The sequence below is a fragment of the Microtus pennsylvanicus genome, chromosome 11, assembly GCF_037038515.1.
Source record: "Microtus pennsylvanicus isolate mMicPen1 chromosome 11, mMicPen1.hap1, whole genome shotgun sequence".
NCBI classification, from domain to species: domain Eukaryota; kingdom Metazoa; phylum Chordata; class Mammalia; order Rodentia; family Cricetidae; genus Microtus; species Microtus pennsylvanicus.
In genome coordinates, this window is record NC_134589.1 from 19062904 (window position 1) to 19086252 (window position 23349).

The window sequence follows — 23349 nt, forward strand, 5'->3', positions numbered from 1 at the left end:
TCCAGCTACTGAAAGGGTAATTTTTTTTATAGCAAGTCACAGTAGCTATTGCCTGTAATCTCAGCATTTGAGAGATTAAGGCAGGGTTGTTCTGAGTTTGAGGCCAGCCTGAGCTATAAAACAAGACACGGCCAAAAAAAAAAAAAAAAACCCAAGTAATTTCCTTTCTTTTGTAAATTTATTTATTTTATGTTCATTGATGTTTTCCCTGCATGTATGTCTATGTACGGGTGTTGAGTCCCCTGGAACTGGAGCTATAGACATTTGTGAGTTGTCATGTGGGTGCTAGGAACTGAACCCAGATTCTCTGGAACAGCAGTCAATGCTCTCAACTGCTGAGCCATATTCTCTCTCCCGGTCAAAACAGTCTCACTATGTAGTCTTAGCTGACCTGGAAGGCAATATAAAGAACAGACTGGTCGGGCTGGAGAGATGGCTCAGTGGTTAAAAGCATTGCCTGCTCTTCCAAAGGTCCTGAGTTCAATTCCCGGCAACCACATGGTGGCTCACAACCATCTGTAATGAGGTCTGGTGCCCTCTTCTGGCCTGCAGACATACAGACAGAATATTGTATACATAATAAATAAATATTTAAAAAAAAAAAAAAGAACAGACTGGTCTTGTACTCACAGAGATCTACCACCTCTACCGTTCTACCAAGTCTGGTAAAATAGCAATTTTTATAAAGACACAGGCTTTCGTCAGTCAGTTTTCTAAAACTCAGATATTAACCCAATGGGTTATTAGGCTTGGCTCATTTGCCACTGCATGCTCATATAAAATTCTCTTTGTGAACTGTATTTGTGCCCTTCTCTTAAATTCTAAAGAGGAGCACAATTTCACACAAAAATAAAGGAGCAATATACCTAAATGTCAGAAAAAAACAAGAGTTTTTGTGAGAAAACCAAGAAACTGCAGGTAGGTCTTCACTGCAAAATTCTTGTCAAGGATTGTAAAAGTCTGCATTGCACAAAAATCCAACATGGACCCCCAGCTAAGAGATACACAGTGAAACCACATGGATACACTGGATCATTTAAACGGATAGAAAAGCATGATTTAGCTCTAAAAATTATAAAGCTCTGGGCTGGAGAGATGGCACAGAGGTTAAGAGCACTGACTGCTCTTAGGGGGTCTTGAGTTCAATTCCCAGCAACCTATATGGTGGCTCATAACCATTTGTAATGAGATCTGGTGCCCTCTTCTGGCCTGCAGGCATACATGGAGGCTGAACACTGTGTACATAATAAATAAATATTTTAAAAAATTATAAAGTTCTGAAGAACTGAAAATAAGGTAGCTTATTTTGCTGAACTACTAAATCTTATTCACAGAAATTTAAGCCACATTCCTTAGCGAAAAATATTTTAATTGAAAAATAAAAATATTTTAAGAAAGAAACGAAGGGAGGGAGGGAGGGAGGGAGGGAGGGAGGGAGGGAGGAAAGGAAAGGAAGAGGCCCAACAACTGAATGTTACATTAGCACTCAAAATAAAAGGGTCATGTATAGTGAGTTGTGTATATCTATAGCCTGAGCTGCTTGGGTGGTAAGACAGGCTGCTCCCTAGAGTTCAGAAAAGGTAAGTAAAAGAACAAAGCGAGGGAAAGAAAGTGCAGGAACCTTAACGATGACCCAGTACTTGAAGACCAATTAAATTAATTGTAGTTTTTGGATTAAAGACTTTCTTCCTTTCTGGATATATCTGCTCTCATCTTCGTCAACCTGCAAACATTTCTTCTTCTCTCATATCAATAATCCTATATACCAAAACCCCAGGCCTCTTTTCACCACTGTTCAATGAAACACAATGCAATTTAACAGTGACCACCTTCAGCCAAACTAAAGCAATCCCTCAAGTGTTTGGCCAGCGCACCTACTTCAATCTCCAGTGTTAGATGTTTCTAGAAAAGGACCACCCAGGATATTATCCAATGGTGCCAGGGAAATAATGTAGAGAGCCTCACATTTAACTGGATGAAATGGAACAGTGGCACCCCAGTTGAGAGACCATTATACTCCACCCCTCCAACGCAATATGGGGACTCAACCTAGGGGCCTTACATAAGCCAGGCAAATTTTACCACTGAAATCCATGCATAGTTCAGTCTGTCCTGGAAGTCTGGCCTTCCTTTCAAAGGTGGAGACTTGTTAGGCTTATACCACCGCACCCGGTTCAAAGCTCACCACAGCACCGCCACTTACAGACTGTTTGTTAGGGTGCTTTAGTCATCCAGATAAAACAGAACATGTTTAATCTTAGAATTACTATCACAGTGTATCACTGTGATAAATTTAAATTTACAGAGAAAAACAAGTTGAAACAGTGGAACACGAACATGGTAAGCTGGTTTTTATTTGGGACTGTATGCCAAGATGAAGAACAATTAGAAATTGTAAGAAGAGGATATGTGGTTTATCTGCAATACTAGCTCCTGACACGTCTGCCATCAACTAGCTGTAAGAGCAGATGGTCCTCCTATAGACACTTTCCCAGAGCCAATGAGGTTATGATTACAGGTAAGTAACCTACTCTCAGTAGGTGAAGGGACCAAAACATGCCCAGGTTTTAGAGACTCTAACCAAATGACTATATTCTCTATTAGGCAAAACAGTTCCAAAGAAAATGGTACCCAGAGTGATAGACCACAAATACCACGGCATCAAAATCTCTGCGCCTCAGGGTGTACCCAGGTTCTACCATGTACTTCTCCCTTTACACTTCCTGTTTCTCACACTGTGATTGCTTGACAGGGAATTGTGTTGTTTAAATCAACATCTATGAAGCTTCAGACTTCAAAAAACCAAACCAAACCAAACCAAAAATAACACCTTGTGGTTTTCCATTTCTACCACCAATCACTTCATGGTTTTCTAGGGCAAACACTATAAACACAAAACAGACACAGAACATATTTACAGTGTAGAATCTAGACAATGTGCTGTTTTCATTTACTTTTAGCCCTAGGATTATCTTCCCTCATCCAACTGGTTTTGATGAGTTTGTTCTGGCCACCTCCCCCATCCCTACTATAGAGAATTAAATGACAAACTGACAAACAAGCTTGAGTCAAAGAAACAAAACCCCCAAACAATCAGTAAACAGTGATGCCTCAAGAGCAAAGCAGCCACTCCAAACTTAAATGAAATTTTTATAAAGTCCAAAGAGATAATCATTCCTTCTACCACAAAGGAATTTCTCAGAACACACTTTAATTCAGAGGCCAATTCATCTCTGAGCACTGGGTGAAAACCTTTTGGCTCTTTGGCAATACTAAGTATGGAAACAATCAACTACAGGTAGGTAATGCTGTCACAAATCCAGGCAGAGAGTAGAGAGTTAGGGAAACTATGCATTAGAAGGAGCCTCTACTCCACGTATTCAGATTAGTGAAATCACTGCTGGCTGTGATGGGCATACTATTTCAAAGGTCAGGAAACTGCTATTTTATCCACAGCTGAATAGAACCGGACTAATGGCCCAGGTTCTCAGAGCATGCACAAGCGCAGGTGTTTTCACACTCAGGTTATTTTAGAGAAAGAAGCATGCTGGAAACACCCTTTTATTTGAGAGGAAAATGAAGAGAATATTGGAAGTTGACTTAGAAAGACAAATTATGGCAGATCCAGCTATCGCCCACTGAAATGGTAAGGAAGTTAGTCCCAACCCTGGAGGTGTGGAGGCTGTTTCAGTGTGCCCAGTGCCAGTCAGAACTCTGGAACACAGGAAGGAAGCGAGTAGGTCTGAGTCACAACTTCAAGTGTGTAAAGGAATCTGGCAAGTAACTTATGACTCACAAATATGGAGCCCACAGTTTTGGAGAGTGAGTGAGAGACACCAGCTACTTAGCTGTAATCAAGGTTTATTGAAATATAAACCCAATGTCATAGATAGCCCAAGATAAATCAAAGGCTGACTTAGTGAGCAGTTCTAGGTGTTTTGTTTTGTTTAAGAGGTGAGCCTTAAAGCATGGTGAGTTCATATATGTAATCCCAGCAGAGGGTTCAGAAGTTCAACTACACAGGCAGAAGTGTCTAATTAAGCAACAACAGAACAAACCAGTATCAATGAACCAAACAGAAACACAAAAGAGGTCTATTGCCATGCTGCTGGTCCAAAGTTTCTGCCTTAATAACTAGGTATATGCCACTGGACATGGCTTAAATTTTTTTCAGTTGAGAAAAAACTAACATCATGAAGACTAAGCCAAACAGACCTGAGATAATCTCCCTTTCACTGTATTATAAGGTGCCCTAGCGACACAAATAGAAGGTAGGATGCAGACATTCCAAGTAGATTAAAGAAAAAAGTGTTAAAGTAAGAGACTCTACTTTTTTGTTTGTTTGCAGTACCGAAGAGCAAACAGGGCTTTGAACACAACACTTGCGCTGGGCTACCCCTCCACCCGAGCGATCACTAGTAAGGCACTGCTACAGACTCACTCTGGGAAGAAGATCCCCTGTGGTCTGAATTTGAGGTTACATCTATCTATCAGCAGACAAACATTTTTTAAAGATACGTAAGATAATTAAAAGGGCAGGGAAATGGGGCTGGAAAAAACTTTTCATTTTGAATTTAACTGTAGCCTACAACTACGATCAGTGTTAATGTTTACTGAGCACTCAGGCATGTCAGAACTCAGCAAGTACTCATACACTGGGTTATTTCTTCAAGGATGGCTGGCTTCATCACTGGAGATCACACAGAGCACAAGAATTAGAATCGCAATGCCTAACTTTACATTTAGAAATCTTAAGCATCGTCTCAATATTTCTGTATTAATTACATCTCAAAATCTTAGAAAATTTGAGTAAAGCTAGTAAATAGAGGCATTTAACACCTTCTTCTCCCACTCTCTAAAAAAAAAAATCACAAAGGTAAGTAACCATGTTGCTTAATTTTTTAGAAATTGGACCTTAAGAGTACTTCCCAGGACCTGCCTATTTTAGTTTATCACTAATAAAGCCTTTCTCCAAAGTTTTAATGATGACAATTTGATGGGAGATGTAAGCTAGGAATAACTAACACGGAGTAGAGTACTTACCTTTGAGCTCCGTCATAATAATCCTATGTCTTGCTAGAAGGCAGCACAGGGGCCTTTATAATTTTAGAGCACCAATTTGGAAAAGTGGCAGGCCCACTGAGGAGGACTCAAACACATGATCCTATCTCCTATCGGTATTAGTTACCCGTGCTGTACCAAAGTCAACAAATAGTTCTTTACAAATTTTAAATACTGGTCAGGAAGGCGAGATAAGCCTTTAACCACAGCAGGCTAGAGGCAGAATCAGGAGGATCACAAGTTCAAGGCCAGCATTGTTTTACAATTAACACCCTCTCTCGAAAAGAGAAAAGAGATAGGAAAGAAGGAATTTGAGTAGAGAACAGTTGGAGTTGTAAAGTAAAAATTTAAGACTTCATTTGTGCTGTTTTGAGATTCTACAATTTGTAGAAAGACAAGAAAATGAAGAAAGATGACATGGTCTACTTTTCAACAAAGCGAGTAACATTCTAACAAAAAACTCAAAGTCATACATACTACTGTTCTTTTGTATTTAGAGACAGAAACATCTTTCTATGTAGCCCAGGCTGGCTTTAAATTCAAAATCTTCTACCTCCTAAAAACTCAGGTCTCAGGCCTATGGCTTATGCTTAAGGTTCTTTTAATATGTAAAGTGCACTTCTAACTCAGGTGAAAGAATGAACTGACATGCATTTGTGAATCGTACAGCTAAAGACCTTTCCAAACCAGGGCTCTCAAACATGTATTAGTGGACAGTACTCATCAATTTTCTGCAAGAAATTAATAATTATATGTATTATATGTGTATATACATAATATATATATTATGCATGCATGTATATGTATGCACATATGGATACTAGGTTGGTATAAGTTGTCTTTATCACCTCCTACCTTATTTTTTGAGACACGATCTCTCATTAAAACTGCTAATAAGTGAGGCTGGTTGGAAATCCTGGGATAATTCTGTCTGCCTCTCCACCACAGCAACTAACAGTGCAGGCTGCCAATCAGAATCCACAGTATCATGCTTGTGCTACAAGCGCATTACTCACTGAACAATCTGCCAATTCTCAGGATAAAAAAACTGGGGTGGAGTATTATGTGCCTAAGGTATATGTGCATGATAGAGGGTGTCTTCCCTAATCACTTCCCACCTTACATATTGAGGCAGGGGTCTCTCACCACTTTGGCTAGTCCTGTCTCCTGGGATTACACCCGTGCCACTCCACCTACCTGACTTCTCCATGGCTCTAAGAGATCCAACCCAGTTCTCACGCTTTCACAGCAAGTGCTTTACCATCTGAACTATCTCTTCAGATCCCCAAATTCTTAATTTTATATTTTATTTTGGTCATCTAAAAACAATTTAAGTATACATTTTGGATCTAGATGAGCTCTTTATAAATGTTTATGATAACCAGAGATGTAAAATGATTATAATTTGTGCTAAGCAAGAGTGAAATAGCTCATATATTTGAAAGTTTCCAATAGTTAACCTCAGCACCAGTGATCACACTTCTGAGTCTTTATTTTGGGGTGTTGTGTATTATAGGATATTCAACAATATCTTTGGGGGTTGGGGATTTAGCTCAGTGGTAGAGCGCTTGCCTAGGAAGCGCAAGGCCCTGGGTTCGGTCCTCAGCTTCAGGAAAAAAAAAAAAGGCAAAATAACAAAAAAGACCAAAAAAAACCAAAAAAACAAAAAAACCAAGGTAACAATATCTTTGAATCCCACTCAACTTGATTCCAAAAGTATCACATCCTAGTTAAGGCAGCCTCAAGTGTATCTAGACAGCAACTGCCAAGTGCCCCTTGGGGAGTTATTTCCAAGCTGCTAACTCCTGTAACTGAAAAGAGTGGTGAAGCAGATCAGTCAACATAAAGTATACAGGAGAATGAATGAGAATGTCAAAATCTAAGAATGAACGCTATAACAATTTCTACTACACTTAAGTTGGCAGCTATGTCACTGAGGTATTAATGTCAATATGAATTTTATTGGTTCAGCACTTCTCCTAAATATTTTGTATAAAAAAATCTTTCCTCTTAAAAAGCAACTTTGAGAGCTGGGGACAGCCCAGCAATCCTAACACTGGGTGGGTGTATATGTGGGGTAGGCAGAAGGGCCCATCCCAAGCTCAAGATCAGCTTGGTCTACATAGGGAGTTCCTGAACCATTTAGCAAGACCTTGCTTGTCTGAAAGCAATTTAAGTGAAGTAACTACCAAGAGTCCAAGAAGGTGGTCCTGGGTATTATAAGAAAGAAAACGGGGTAAGCCACAAGAAACAAGCTAGCAATCAGCACTTTTCCATGGCCTCTGAATCAGTTCCTACCTCCAGGTACCTGCTTGTACTTCCTTCAGTGATGAATTGTGACCTAGAAAATAAGCCCTTTCCTCCCCAAGCTGCTTTTGGTCATGGCGTTTTCCCACACAGAAACTCTAATTGAGACAAGAAGGGTTTGTTGTTACTAAGACACAGCATATCTATTTTGATTGTCATCAGGATTCAGTCATTTTCCAAGGAATATGGAATAACAAGATGACTTGCTGACAGGAAATAGTAGCCATAACTCTTACACTCACAGGTTCAGAAGACCACAAGTCTAAAATGTTGAGAGAAGGAGAAAAACTGACATAAAGCTCTCTCAGTGGTCCTCGGTTCAATCGCCACATTAAAAACAAAAAATTAAAAATTAATCAAAATCACAAGCATTACCTAAGGTTTAAGAAACTCACAATTTATTATTTTACTTAAAATGGTGATGGAGTGGCCGGGAGAAGAGGGTATCTATGTTGGAACAGCTCCCATGATAAATGGGAGCTAGTGTATCAGGTAGCCAAAAGTACAAACTGGTTGACACAAGAAACCCATCACACTCATAAACATCAACAGTTATAACAAGAATCTTTTTCCTTGACACCAAGTAGTTACTCCTTACCTGCTTGTGTGCATGATCGTAAGAGTTAATGTGGTTGTCAAATTCCTGGTGTTTCTGATACTGTTTATCACAGAGTTCACAGTAAAAGTTGGCTCTAAGATCTTCTAAGGCTTTGGCGATTGCCTTTTCTTTGTCAACGTAATCCTGTTAAGAATCACAAAATACAAACAAGACATAAACTCCATAGGATTTAGACAGCTATTACTCAAGCAGAAAGAAAAAAATAACTTTCTGTAAAATTCAATGGCACTGATAAATGCAGAACAAAACACAAGGGGCAATTTGGTAGGGTAACACTTTATATATGTATTAACAAGTGTTCAAGAGAGTGTAATTTTATTTCATTTTTGGCAATATGGTAGACAAAACCATTCTCTATTTTGTCCTTAACCAAAAACCAACTAGATTCAATATAAGGCACAATTTTAACCAGGCACAGTGTTGGTACATGCCCAGAACACACCGTAGGCTGACAAGACTTCCTTGAGTTCAAAGCTATCCTTAGTACATAGTGAGTGCTAAGCTGGCCAGGGCCTAGAGAGGGAGCTCAGATCCCCTGGAAATGGAGTTAGAGGCAGTTGTGAGTTGCCATGTAGGTACTGGGAATTGAATCCAGGTCCTCTTTGAGACTAGCAGGAGTCCTTAACTGTTAAGCCATCTCCCCAGCCCCATTATGTCACTATATTTTACTTTTAAACCAGTAACTGGAATAGAGCACATACTAAACAGGATTACTCAGCAAGAGAAGTAAGATCTATCCAAAGGACTCAAGGTTCAACATTAAAAAAAAATTAATCAGTGTAATTTATCATAAAGAGAGGAAACCTGACATGATTATTCCTAGAACTCAAGAAAAAAAATAGTTTAAAAGCTGGGTGTGGGCCAAGTGGCACACGCCTTTAGTCCTGGCACTTAGGAGGCAGAGGCCGGCGGATCTCTGAGTGTGAGGCCAGCCTGGTTTACAGAGTTGAGTTCCAGGACAGCTGGAGTTAGACAGAGAAACCCCACCACCAAATAAATAAATAAATAGGCAAATTAAAAAAAATAAGAAAATAAAAGTGAGCTTAGAAAGCACTCAAATCTCAAAACACCAGCAAGAAATCTTCAAATTTTCCATTTTGTTTTTTAAAAGTTTCATTTTTTTTATTTCATATGTATGAGTGTTTATTTGAATGTCTTGAGGCTTCACCTACATGAAGTGCTTGTGGAAGCCAAAAGAGAGCATTCGATCCCCTAGAGTTACAGATAGTTATGAGATGCCATGTGGGTGCTGGGGATTGAACCCAGGTCCTCTGGGTGATCTTAAGCACTGAGCTCTTTCTCTAGACATTAAAAACAATATTAAAAGTATTTGTTTCGTTTGTGTAATGTGGAGCATGCTTAGGTATGCTGAGTGTAAGAAGGTCAGGACAACCTTGGGTGCCTAGGCTCACCTCTACCTTGTTTGGGGCAGGCCTCTCTTTTGTCACCAGTCCATATGGTCCACAAGCTTCCAGGGATCATCTTGTCACTGCCCCTATTTCTCTACCTGAGCACTGAAATCAGACACGCACTGCTTGCTACATCTGGCATTTTGTAAGATGACCTCAGTTCATCCAATTTTTGTAGTAAGTGCTTTACATAGTGAACCATCTCCTAAATACCTTTTTTCTTTACCGAGACAGTCTCATTATGTGACCCTAAGTGCTGTACTAGAACCTGTGGCCTTCCCCCGCCAAGTGCTTGGGAATACAAGTGTGTGCTGTCATGTCTAGTACCTTGCTCTGCCTCTTAAATGCTAGGAAGACAGGCAGGCACCACTATGTCTGAATATCCTGGATTTCAGGAGTCCTTATAGGTATGCTATCACCTCAATCTTTGTTGTTTTTTCATCTTTAAGTCTGTAAAATTATAGCTTTTTTATTTAATTTTTCTCATCTGTTATCTATCTTAACAATGGAAGAAAATAATAGATCTTTGGTTTCCAAGACTGACAAAGACTCTGACTAGTATATCACCCCTTTCTCTTTTCCATACTAATGAAAAGTCTAGATACCTAGGCTAAATTTATAGGCACTTCAAAGCAGTGAGACTTTGAAAGATCTTCAATAGGTCCTTGAGTAGGCACGCTATGGCTTTACTTTCCCTTTAAATGGCAGAACATATTTTTTTAAATCCCCCTTTCCCATTTTCAGCTTAAGTACAATAAAAACATCATTTCTGCATGATAACCTTAATAAGATCTATTTTTATCTTCTAATTTGCCCATTTTATGACAGAGCCTGGACATACTATAATACCCTGAAAGGAAAGTTTCCTGAACGTTTATATGCTTGTTCTAAACTGCAGTTTGTTATGAATAGTCCCTTATAAAAAGAAACTACTGTGGACTAGAGAGATGGCTCAATATTTTAAAGCACTGGTTGCTCTTAAAGAGAATCAAGGTTTTGTTCCTAGATCCCAACATGGTGACTCCCAGTCATTTGTAATTTCAGTTCCAGGGTATTTGAAGCCTTTTTCTGAACTCTGAGGACATCAGGCATACATGTGATCCCAGCATTCGGGAAACAGAGGCAGGAGGATCTGTATGAGTTCAAGGCCAGCCTGGTTTACAAAGCAAGTTCCAGGATAGTCAGTGCTGTCACACAGAAAAACCCTGTCCCAAAAACCAAAAAGAATCCAACTTCATGCCCACATGGAGAAATAAGAGATAAACCTGTGCTTCAGGGCTGAGTGTAATTACCAATGAAAAAGAAAATTCTTAAATTACAATAAAATACCTCATTCAGGATTGGTGAGATGGCTCAGCAGGGAAGGACACCTGTTGCCAAGACAGAGTCCGAGTCTGATCTCTGCGTGGAAAGAACCAACCCTGGGAAGTTGTTCTTTAGATTTTACGCACACTGGCATTACATAAAATGAATGCCTGCTCCACAAAAATACCCTCATCCTTTTCCTTTTTAAAAAGGAAAGCCTCCAAGAATTCCTACCCCCTTTTTTGTTGTTTTGTCTGTTTTGCTGCTACTACTTGACTTCTTTGTATTTCCTACCTGGGACTAGTATTTTCAAACACAACACAATTTTCCAACACAGATTTGACTGCAGGAGAAAATAAAAAGTAACTGCAAACTGAGATTAACGCAAATCACCAGCAAATGTAGACAAATGCTATCACTCAAGGAACCCTTTTCACCAAAAACAAACACCTCTTCTCTGTGTGGACATTCTCAAACAACAATGACTTTGCTCAAGGTACCTTGTACTTTTGTCTCAGCTCTTCTGTGTCTTCTTTTTCTACTTCTAGGACACGGCGCCGTTCGGTAGCATCTTCGGCATAATCCAACTTGACAAAAATAGATATATTTATTCTTTTTCCTAAAGTACCCCAGAATTAGCCACCAAAATATCATTTACATAAGTGTAATGCTGTGTTGGAAAGCAAGAAACTTATGTTTCCTCAGTCCTTAACCTCTTTCCTGACAGGTCTAACAGACCCAACTATTGATAACAAGACTTCAGTTGAATATTCACCACCCATATTTCAGATAATAAGACGGTATCGCGGACAATAGCTGTAACCAACTCTACATGGGCAGAGCTTCTACCACACAAGTGTTTTAAGCACAAAGCAACACTGTCTATTAAAACAAGTCCAGAGTCTGACCTGGTCTTTCTGTACGATACTAAGAAAACACATTGTTTACACCGCAGTTAAAACAGGGGGCAGGCCGGGCGGTGGTGGCGCACGCCTTTAATCCCAGCACTCGGGAGGCAGAGGCAGGTGGATTTCTGTGAGTTCGAGACCAGCCTGGTCTACAAGAGCTAGTTCCAGGATAGGCTCCAAACCACAGAGAAACCCTGTCTCGAAAAACCAAAAAAAAAAAAAAAAAAAAAAAAAAAAACAGGGGCAGTATTTACATCTTCTGTGCTTCAAAAATAGCACAAAATGAAAATATAAAATATATTTTTAGTTGATCAAAGAAAAATTAAAATTATGTTCACCTGATAAATATATGCTTATACTGATATGAGTTTGAAATGAAAGCCGATTTTATATATCCCATAAAATTAAATTTGCTTAATGAGACCACTTTACCTCCATTTCCATGCGACCCATGCCCATGACATCATACTTGACAACGATTGGAATAGGGTCTGTTCTCCCTGTAAAGGAACACAGAATCAAGTTGAGGCATATAATTAGGCCAACAGCTCACTTTAAACATTAGGTTTGGGTGGTTAGATCTTGCCTTGGAGTGCAGAGACCAGAAAGCTACAGTGAACCAAACAAAAGCCATTCTCACAGCTTACATCCAATCCTTCCTTTCTTGGATTAATCCCAACCAACCATTTTTAGTTGACCTCCTAGCTGGAGAGAACTCCAGGTAACTATGGCAAAACTAAGCAAATGAATGGGGGAAATGTCAATGGCACCAGCAAGTTTATCACAAAAACTTTAGAAGTTCCTTTTTCTGTTTGTTTTTATAAGACTGTAGTCCAGGTTGGCCTCAAACTCACTATATAAGTGAGGATGACCTTGAAGCTCCCAAATACAGGGATTACTGACACCTTGCCCAGCACAAGCTCTTAAAGGATCCCAAGTAGCAATGAGAACAAATTTGTGCCAACATCTCCTTGTCATCTCTTAAAACTGGTGATGAACATCTTAAATGCTTGAATGGGGGGGAAAAGAGAACATTGAAAACAAAGGAAACCAATACAATTATAACTCAGTATGTTTATAAAAAATATTTTTCAAAAGATCTTTTCTAATCCAATGAAAATTTAAATAAAAACAACAGCTACTTGCCCTTAGGGACAAGATTGGTTTTATTTTAAAACTGGTGCCTGAGGTCGCATTCTATAGAGTGAATTTACCACTGGCTAGGGATGGTTATTGGTAAGCTGTGAAAAGGACTAGTTGCGAAGAAAATTGACTTTCGACTAATTGATCTATGCTGGAGATTTTTTGAAAATATATATTTAATCCACTCATAACCAGCCAAACAAAGCAAATGGGGCAGACAAGCACTTTACTACCACAGCTGTTTTACATCACAATTTGCGCTTTCATTGTGATGTAACTGAAAAGGACTTACCTTACCCAGGTACACCTTTAGTGAAAAAACACAATGTTTACTTCCCTCATCATTTCACTCAGTCTGGTGTAAACAATTGTTTTTTTTTTTAATTTTATTTTTGTTGTTATACACGCGCGCACACACACATATACATATATTATACCTTTGGGCAAGAAATTCAAGTTTTGTCAGGCTAAATCTTAGATATTATCAAAGAAAAAAATTTTACAATAATTGGTTTGTTAGGATCCCAAAGAAAAAAGAAAATAACCAGAAACACTTGCGTCTGGTCTATATATTTATGGAATTAGTATTTTTCATCTTTAAATCATACTGAAAAACAAACCCAGAAGCTTAACTACTTGTCAACAATATTCTATTATTGACACTCAGAAGTTTAACTGCTTATCAACAAGATCCCATTATTGTTTTTAATAAACAGAAAACAAGCAATTATCTTCATAGTTAAAAACAAAACAAAAACCCCACCCAAGTAATAACAAAAACTTTCTAGAGCACAGTCTTCTATTAGATCTTTCCCAGACTGCCAGTCAAATATGATGAAAGCACAGTGCTCCTTCTGCCCAATGGTATAATAAATAAGCAGTGACTGCAATCTTTAGCAAAAGGACCAAGGTAAAGACAGGTTATAAAAATGACTTCCTAGGTGCAATATCACTTTCATAACGTCTCAATCAGGGATTTACCGGTAAAAACAAATAGTCCAATGAAACAATTGAAAAGAAACATCAAAGAAATTTATTTTAGAATATTTTTTGATTGGTCAGAATTTATTTTGGAAGAATAAACAACGTTTTGGTACAGATTGATTACCTCTGTAAACCCCTGTTTATAAATTCTGCATTAGTACTTTTGCCTTCTAAGGCAGTCAAAGTTTGTTTTAACTTATTTATAAATTGCAGTAGCAAGTGCTAGTGCCCATTACACTGGGGTGGGGAAATCAAGTTTTTTTGACAGTATTAGAATTTAACATTCTAACTGATTCTTTTTGGCAGTTCTAACATAGATACATCCCTTCTTAACATTACCCTTCAATGAACAAGGATCAGACAAGTTGCATAAGGAAAGGAAAGGAAAATGAAAAGACCAAGCAGAAGGATGAGGCTACAACAGAGAGTAAGCCTAACATATTGGTGCACTGATGACAAAGGAATAATTCAGTCTGAAAATAAAAATTACCACTGCTAAGTTTACCATCACCACAACAAGTCCAGGATCATAACGCTGTAAAAAAGAAACACCGTCTGTTAGGCAGAAACCATGAGGGCAGGAAACAGGCCTTCTAGCAGGCAGACAGGAGGGGGTAAAGTACTGGTTGGGTTTTTCCCTCCCCCGACTTCAGTGAGGACAGAGGGAAGACATTTTGTGCTGCAGCAGCTGTTTTTGTACTGGTCAGGATGGGGTGTGAGATTTTTTTTACTGCGACTTGAGAACGTGAACAATCTCCTCTTCAATAACACAGGGGTGGGGATGGGCTGGGATGTCAATCTGTTTAAAGGGAGAAAACTAACTCTAGCTTCTGGTCTTTCATTTAACTTATTCATTCTGGCAAATCAGTATTCAGGGTGCAAGATGGGACTCCTTAAATAAGTCACAGTAAAGAATGGATGGGATCAACCAGACACTGACCAGGTAATTTTTTCACAAAAGAACTATAAGGAGCCTGGCTGACGGGGCTTCAAGACCACTTCAAAATAGTTAACAGAAGTCTAGAACTGAACTCTGTTAAGAATGAGTTAAAACTCTAAGTAGCTCTGCTCAGATCTTTGCTTCCTGTTAAAAGACTTCATCACCAACATCTGTCCTTCACACATGACTATACCAATCTTTGAAAAAGAATTCCAGAAAACAACAACAAAAACAACAGCCTCAAAAGAACCTCATTTATAATTTCTCCAGAGTTAACTCATGGAAAAGACCCAAACTACAAAACAATCTGAAGATGAAATCACTGCCTACGTGAAGCAGTAATTTCCTAACATTATTAAAGTGACTACACAACCAAGAAAAATCACCCAAGGAAAAATCACAGTGGGAAAAAGACACCAAAGAACATATGCAAGAAGGGGTTGTACCATTTTTTAAAAATCCCTTACTTCTTCATTTCTAGTCAATGACTGATTCTACCATAAAAAGTATTACTTAGAGGAGCTGGAGAGATGGCCCAGTGGTTAAGAGCACTGGCTGCTCTTCCAGAGGTCCTGGTATAGTCTGTACACACCCCTGTTTGTAACTCCAGTTCCAGGGTATCTGAGTCCCTCACACAGACACACATGCAAAACACAATGCACATAAAATAAATCATAAATCATAAAAATAACAGAATAAGTAACAATTTGTCATGATCAAAAATTTTTTAAGGGCAAGCAGCAGTAGCCAAACTGTGTTCCCTCAAAGAGCCAACTTCTTTTTAAAACACTGAGCTAAATTCAGTTCAAAGTGTGGAACTTTTTAAAATTTAATTTCTATTATTAAAAACATGTTTGTTGTGTCTTTCACTAGGCCCAACTATAAGAAGATGAACTGTGGACAGTTAGCTGGCTCAGTGGGTAGAGCATTTGCCCTGGAAGCTGGTAGCTTGAGTTCTGGGATACACATTAAAGGAAGGAAGAGAGATCTACTCCACGTTCAGAACCTACCTGGCTAAGTGAGCTTCCCGACCAAATAACCATACTTTCTAAATAAAAATGGTAAATGATGTTTTGCTAATAAACTGAAATTTGTTTATGTTTTTCTTATTGTTTTTTGTAGTAGTGGGTTTAGAATCCATGAACTCTCAAATGCTCTGTCACAAAGCTACAAGCTCAGCTCTAATGATCTAAGTTTTTATTTCCATTGTGTGTATCTATGTTCATAGATATGTTTGTGTATGACTGAACTTTGTATGTGTTTGAACTGGTATGTGGATTACTAAAGTTCAACCTCAGGTGTCTTCTCTGGCTTTCTACCTTATTTATAGAGACAATGTCTCTCAACAACCCCAGAGTTCTCAGACTGGCTAGTAAGCCAGCAAACCTTAGTGATCCCTTTGTCTCTACTATCTCCATGTTTAAACACATGGACTGGAATCCAAATTTTAGCAACTTGCAACACAAGCACTTTACTGACTATTCATCTCCCAGCCACCCTTATGTGAATACTGTTTATATCAAAGAACTCCAAAAGAGCCAGGCATGGTGACTCACACCAGGAATTACCAGCACTTGGAAGGCTGTGGGATGAGAACTACAGCAAACCTGAGGTTAGCCTGGGCTACATAGTGAGTTCTAGGCCAGCCAAAGCTGGAGAGTGAGACCTGGTCTCAAAAGCAAAGCAAGGAGAACCACCACCACCACAAAAAAGAACATGTTTACAAAGTGACAACCTGAACGCCATGGTTTTTTTGTTTTGTTTTTTTTCCAGATAGTGTTTCTCTGTGTAACAGCCTTGCTGTCCTGGAACTCACTTTGTAAACCAGGCTGGCCTTGAACTTACAGAGATCCGCCTGCCTCTGCCTCCTGGACACTGGGATTAAAGGAATGTGCCACTGCTGCCCAGCTCCACTTCAATTCTAATGTCTAAATGGTAGAAAACACTTGGGGTGCTATACAGCTGACGCAGCAGCAGAAATTAGTATAAAAACCTTGACAACCAAATGGCTTCTTGCAGTTCTATCTCCTACCACTGGGGGTGTTAAGTGTTCCATAACCACAACGAAAAGCTCTTACAGTCAGGATCATTCTAAAAAGACTTTCTAGTTTCATGTAAACCACTTTTCTTGTACTTTTCACTGTTATCCTCCCCAACACACACAACCATTAATTCTTCAGTACATCTTTTTAGGACTGTCCCCCCTAAAAGGTTGGGCTATAAAAATCTCAATTCTCCAAGAAGATACAACTAAACAGTTAGAGCCTTCTTACAGCCTGTAAGTGGCAATTTTTAATTGTCAAGCTTTTTTTTTTTTGGTTTTTTTGAGACAGGGTTTCTCTGTGGTTTTGGAGCCTGTCCTGGAACTAGCTCTTGTAGACCAGGCTGGTCTCGAACTCACAGTGATCCGCCTGCCTCTGCCTCCCGAGTGCTGGGATTAAAGGCGTGCGCCACCACCGCCCGGCTAATTGTCAAGCTTTATAAATTTAAATTACTACGCAGAAGACAACTCTTACCACAGTCTTCACAAGGCTTTATTATCACCTGTATGTGCAAGTACACAGGTGCATGTGTTATGCGCAGGTGCACATGTCTAAGAAGGCCACAAGACAACTTCCAGTATTGTTCCTCAGGCACTATTCAAGCTGTTTTTTGAGAAAAGGTCTTTCATGGAGTTTACCATATAGCCTATCTTGCTAGTCAGTCCAAAGGATCTACATGTCTCTGCTTCCCCAGCACTGGGACTACAAGGGTACCATGACCAGTTTTTTTGCAACCTCAGTTCTAAGGATCCAACTCTTAAAGGTCTTTCAAGTACTTTACTGAATCAACTATATACTCTGCTCAGAAATATTTTTGAAAAGTGACCTTCTCCAGATATGGTGGCACATGTTTATAATACCAGTGCAGAGGCAGGAGGACTGCCAAGCGTTCCAAGTCAGCCAGGTCTACACATAGTAAGATTAAAGTTGTCCAGGGCTATATAGTGAAACCTTATCTCAAAAACAAACAAAAAACAAAACATTAAAAACCTAATAGGCACATGGAGTTTCCTGTTTGAAAATAATCATCGGGGAAGCATTTCCCCAGGGTCAGCAGACACAGTGAATAAATGATACAACTGTGGTCCAGGGGGACAGACTACTTCCCAAGCTAGCCCCAGATCTTATCAGCATCAACCACCTGGTACATGTACATGTTTTGCAGGCATGAAAGATGGTAGTACATTGAATAATTAAGGAGTCTTGTGCTGAGGTCCCATGGACAGAACTACTGACACCAGGCAATGTGTAGCAGTATCAGAGTCCCTGCAAAGCAGCCCCAAGAACTCATCACATGAAGGTGAAGCCTCCGCTGCAATGGAAACGATGGGAAAACCCTAGAGGAAAGTTGCAGGCATGGAATGGAGCTGGCCCAGAAGGGCTGTGTGTGCTCTCTAAGAGGCAGACCTGCAGCAGCAGGTTACTTAAGCACTCTGGAGCCCAGATGATTCTGTCATAAGTCCCAGCCACTAGACCTGGATTTTCATAATTTGTTCCAGCCTTTCTTTGCTGTGCCCTCATTTCTCCCTTTTGGAATGGAACTGTCTACTTCTGTGTCAATGTACATTGATGTACACAAATGTGACTTTCATTCTACAGGGTTTCTGTGCAGACTGCCTTTAGTCTTGGAAGACCTTTAGACTTCTGAACTGTGGTATGACTGTTAAAAGACTATGGGGACTTTTTTTAAAAAATGTTTATTTATTTATTATGTATACAATATTCTGTCTGTGTGTATGTCTGCAGGCCAGAAGAGGGCACCAGACCCCATTACAGATGGTTGTGAGCCACCATGTGACTATGGGGACTTTTAAGAGATAGACTAAATACATCCTTGATTATGAGTCTTTAGGAATCAGGGTGGACTGTTATGATCTAAAGTAATGTGTTTGTAGCTGTCAAAAAACAGTTCAGCAGGTAAAATGTTTGCTGTGAAGCCTGACTATGTGAGTTCAATCCTTGGAACCTACGTAAAAGTGAAAGGAGAGCCGGGCACTGGTGGCGCACGCCTGTAATCCCAGCACTCAGGAGGCAGAGGCAGTCAAGAGTCCTCTGAGTACAGGTCAGTCAGGTCTATATTGGGAGAGTCTATGTTAAGGGGAAAAGAAAAAACAAACAAACAAATGGAAAAAGAACTAAAAAAAATCATCATGTGCCTGAACTGGGTGGTGGTGGCGCACGCCTTTAATCCCAGCACTTGGGAGGCAGAGGCAGGTGGATCTCTGTGAGTTCGAGGCCAGCCTGGTCTACAACAGCTAGTTCCAGGACAGCTAGGGTTGTTAAGCAGAGAAACCCTGTCTCAAAAAAACAAAAAAAGAAAGAAAGAAAAAAATCATACATCACTTGGAGGCAGATGCAGGTGGACCTTTGCAAACTCAAGGTCAGTCTGGTTTACTTAATGAGTTTCATTCAAGACAGCCAGGGATACCTAGAAAGACCCTACCTCAAAACAAATGGACAACAAATCAAATTTGCAGGACACAGGTGGTAGGTAAATGCCCCAAATCCCCATACTCTGGCGGCTGGGGCAGGAGGATTTTGATTTGAGGCTATTTCAGGGTACAGAGTGACACTGTTCACAACTTCGAAAAAGGAAAAAAAGATCCTTATGTACGTGGGAGATATTACATGTTTTCTTTTCTAAATAATATCCCCTGCTACTTACGTTGGTAGTAATCTTTTCATTCTTTGTTGCTGGAGATAACTTTGATATGTAACCCAGGCTGCTTCTGAGTTTTTTATTCTCCCTATCGCAGTTTTCCAAGTACTGAGATGATGATGATGATTATTTTTGCTTTTCAAGATAGGTTTCTCTGTGTAGCTCCAGATGTTCTGGATCAGGCTGCCTGAAACTCAGAGATCCTCCTGCCTCTGCAGTGCTAGAACTAAAGGTATGTGTCACCACTGACAGCTAAATTATACTTTTTACTTGGTGTTCTAATCTTCCTGAGGATTTGGGGTATGGTTCAGTTGGTACAGTGTTTGCCTAGCACACACAAAGCCTTGGGATTGACCCCCAGCAATGCATAATCTGTAATAAACTGTAATCTCAACACTAGATTAGCAGAGGCAAAATAATCAGAAATTGTTCAGAGGCATCTTCAACTACACAGTGAGTATGACTCAAGGAAGCCTTGGCCACATGAGTCTATCTAAAACCTACCAAAGGGGGTGGGGTGAAGCAAGCAAACTGCAAACCTGATGACCTGAGTTCAGTATCTGATAATTAATTGAGAGGAGAGAAATAATCTCTTCAGGTTGTTCTGACCTACACACACACACAACACATACAGATAAATGTAATAAAAAATTTAAATAAGATTAATAATAGCGAATGTTTCTCATGGAAGAGACATCAACAATCCATAGATATTTGTTTCATATACCTACTAGCAAATACATTTGACCAGATGTGAAATAGTTGCCTGCTTCAATATTCTTGTAACTTGAGATTTCTGCATGCTGAATTGTTAAACAAACTGAAATTCTAAGTTAAGTTGTTCAATTCTTTAGTGTCACCATCATATATTTGTATTTGTTTTGTCTGTCTCCCCATCAGCTCTAAGTAGGCATGGGTTATGATTTACAGTTCTAGTCTCCTCGCCCCCAGGTTTGTGTCATATAGCCAGGACAGCTTGCTTAGGAACCTTCTGCCTTGGCCTCTGAAGTGCTGGGATCACAGGACCACCCCTACCTGCCCAGCTCCTAACTTATCCTCCCCTTCCCCCTCCAACTTACAATATTCATTTATTTCTTTATTGGTGGTGGCGGTGAATGTCATGGTGTGTACATGAAGATCAGAGGTCAACTTGCAGGAGTCAGTTCTCTCCTTCCACTATGGGTCATGGGTGTCAAACTCAGTTTGTTAGGTTTGACAGCAAGCACAATTACCTACTGAGGCATTTCACTAGCTCCTGATATTCCTTGAAGAATTAGTGTAGATCTAGGCTATTCTGTCAGTAAATATACATACAATAAAAACCATGAAAGTATCAACAAACAACATGCAAAAACACACTAATTACTAATCTTTAGAAACTTAGTTTAAGAAGGGCAAAAGAAATACACAAATAATAAAAATTATGCATGATGGAACACTAAAAATTACACAGAAAATAAAACATAAGAAAAAAATTAAGGAGGAAACTAGGCACAATGGCTCACACCTATAATTTCAAAACTCAGAAGACAGAAAAACACCTCAAGTTTGAGGCCCACCTGTCTACACTGTGAGACCAGGTAAAGGTACTTGCCATCAATCTGACAACCTGAGTTTGATCCTCTACATGGTAGAAAGAGAGAGTTAACTCTCAAAAAGGGCTCTGTTACACAGACAAACCCTCTCTCAAAAAGCCAAAAGGAAAAAAAAAGAAAGAAAAAAGCTAGTTTGTGAAGTTTTTTTACTACCTAATTCAGCGTGTAGCTTCTAGTGAATTTATATTGAGGAAACCTATATGATCACTTCAAATTTCCAAAGAAAACATCATATTCAGAGCAATTTCCAAACTGTTGGAGAGTAAGGTAGATAACTGTCCTGTATTACAATTCTATCATCAGAGTTGAAGGATCCAGCAAACTGTTTAGGCATACATCATATAGCACACTGATTAAAGGCATAGGTATATATATATATAAACAGGTACCCAGGAAGTGGAAGCAGAAGACCTGCAGTTCAGGACCAGCATAGTTCACACAGAGCCAGGGGAAAACCTTATCTCAAAAAACAAGAGGGGGGGGGGGCTGGAGAGATGGCCCAGCAGTTAAGAGCACTGACTGCTCTTCCAGAGGTCCTGAGTTCAATCCCCAGCAACCACATGGTGGCTCACAACCACCTATAATGAGGTCTGGTGCCCTCTTCTGGCCTACAAGCAGGATACTGTATGTGTATATATCTTTAAAAAAAAAAAAGAGTTAATTTTCTGATCTGAAAAATGGGAATTTTATCTCAGAGACATAAGAATACTACAATGTTTATAGGCTAGCCTAGCTAGCCTGGTGTATACAGAAGCAAAACTACCTCTGACCTCCATACACATGCCCCACACATAAAACACACATACATCATCATCCAAGATTTTCCTAAAAATTAAACTAATCAATAAAAATGATCTCTAAAAAATATTTCATTTATGTTGGGCATTGTGCACACATCTTTAATTTCTAGCACTTGGGAGGCAGAGGTGGATGGATCTCTTTCAGTTTGGGGCCAGTATGGTCCCAGGGCAGCCAGGCCCGACTCTAAAAAATGAATGAGTTGGGCAGTGGTGGTGTATGCCTTAATCCCAGCACTGAGGAGGCAGAGCCAGGCGGATCTCTGTGAGTTCAGGAGCTAGTTCCAGGACAGGCTCCAAAGCTACAGAGAAACCCTGTCTTTAAAAACAAAAAGAGCTACAGAGAAACCCTGTCTTTAAAAACAAAAAGAGCTACAGAGAAACCCTGTCTTGGGAAAGAAAAGAAAAAAAAATAAAAAAGAACAAACAAATAAAAAAAATGTTTTTCCATTTAGTTAGCCAGCACAGTGGTATACACCTGTGATTTTGGCATTTGAAGGTAGGGGCTTGAGGATCGGGAATTGAAGGTCATCTTTTACCATACAACAAGCTTTGAGGCCAATCTGACCTACTTGAGTACCTACTTCACAGACAAAACTGTAATTATTCTTCCAAATGAATTTACCTTGATAATATCCAAACTGCTTCTATAACTAAGTCACTTCTTCTCCCCCAACCCTCACATGTGTGTGCATCAAAGGTAATCCCCAGGTTGTTCATAAGGTGCCATCTACCTTGTTTTTAGAGACAGGGTCTGGTTCTCTGTTTGGCTTGGAAGCTGCAGGGTTATCTAGGATGGCTGGCAAGCTGCCAGTTTCTGCCTCCCTGGATGAGTTTACAAGTGTGCACCACCATGACTGCCTTTTTCACAGGTTCTAGGGATCAAACTTAGATCTTCATACTTGCTTGACAAACTCTTTACTGACTAAGCTATTTCCCCAGCTCCACATTCTTTTCTACGTAACTAAAAAATACAAAGTAAAATGATAAAAACAAAAATTACCTACTTTCACTTGTTCTCAATTTCAATCTAAAATTATTATTATGCCATGAACTTACTACATTAATTAATATCTTCACATATCCTCCAATTTTTTTGGTGGAGACAAGGTTTCTCTGTGTAGCTAGCCCTGCCTGTCCTGGAATTTGCTCTGTAGACCAGGCTTGTCTCGAACTCACAGAGATCCTCTTGCCTCTGCCTCTTTCAAGTGCTGGTATTAAAAGTGTGCACCACCACTGCCTGGCATATCCTTTAAATTTTAATTTTTATCACTTTTCGTTACATGTATCTGTGGATACGTGCACATGAGGCCAGCAGTGTCTGAATCCCCTGGAGCTGGAGTTACAAGCAGTTGTGAGTCACCTGATAGGAGTTCTGGGAACCAAAACACAGTTTTCTTTAAGAGCAGACAGAATATGTATGCTGTTAAATGCTGAGTCATCTCTCTAGCTCCTTGATGTACTCTTTAAATATGATGATCTCTATAATGAAAAACAATCTTTTCCATTATATTCTTTCTCTCTACAGTTCACCGCTCCCCTCCTATTCTTCTGCAATCCCTTTCTTTCTTAATTTTATT

The 23349-nt window shown here is 39.5% G+C and overlaps 1 protein-coding gene across 6 annotated transcripts in view; it reads right to left on the reverse strand.

Moving 5' to 3' along the window:
• Positions 1–23349, reverse strand: part of Gpatch8 (G-patch domain containing 8) — a 71436-nt gene that overhangs the window by 16773 nt on the left and 31314 nt on the right. For 4 of the 6 annotated variants that reach the window (XM_075990554.1, XM_075990555.1, XM_075990560.1 and 1 more), the window contains 3 exons: positions 12042–12109; positions 11202–11288; positions 7967–8110 (listed from right to left, as the gene is read on the reverse strand). In XM_075990554.1, coding sequence (XP_075846669.1) covers positions 7967–8110; positions 11202–11288; positions 12042–12109 — 299 coding nt within the window. Of the gene's footprint in view, positions 1–7966; positions 8111–11201; positions 11289–12041; positions 12110–14226; positions 14272–23349 lie in introns of all 6 variants that reach the window. The other 2 variants (XM_075990557.1, XM_075990558.1) reach the window with 1 other exon arrangement.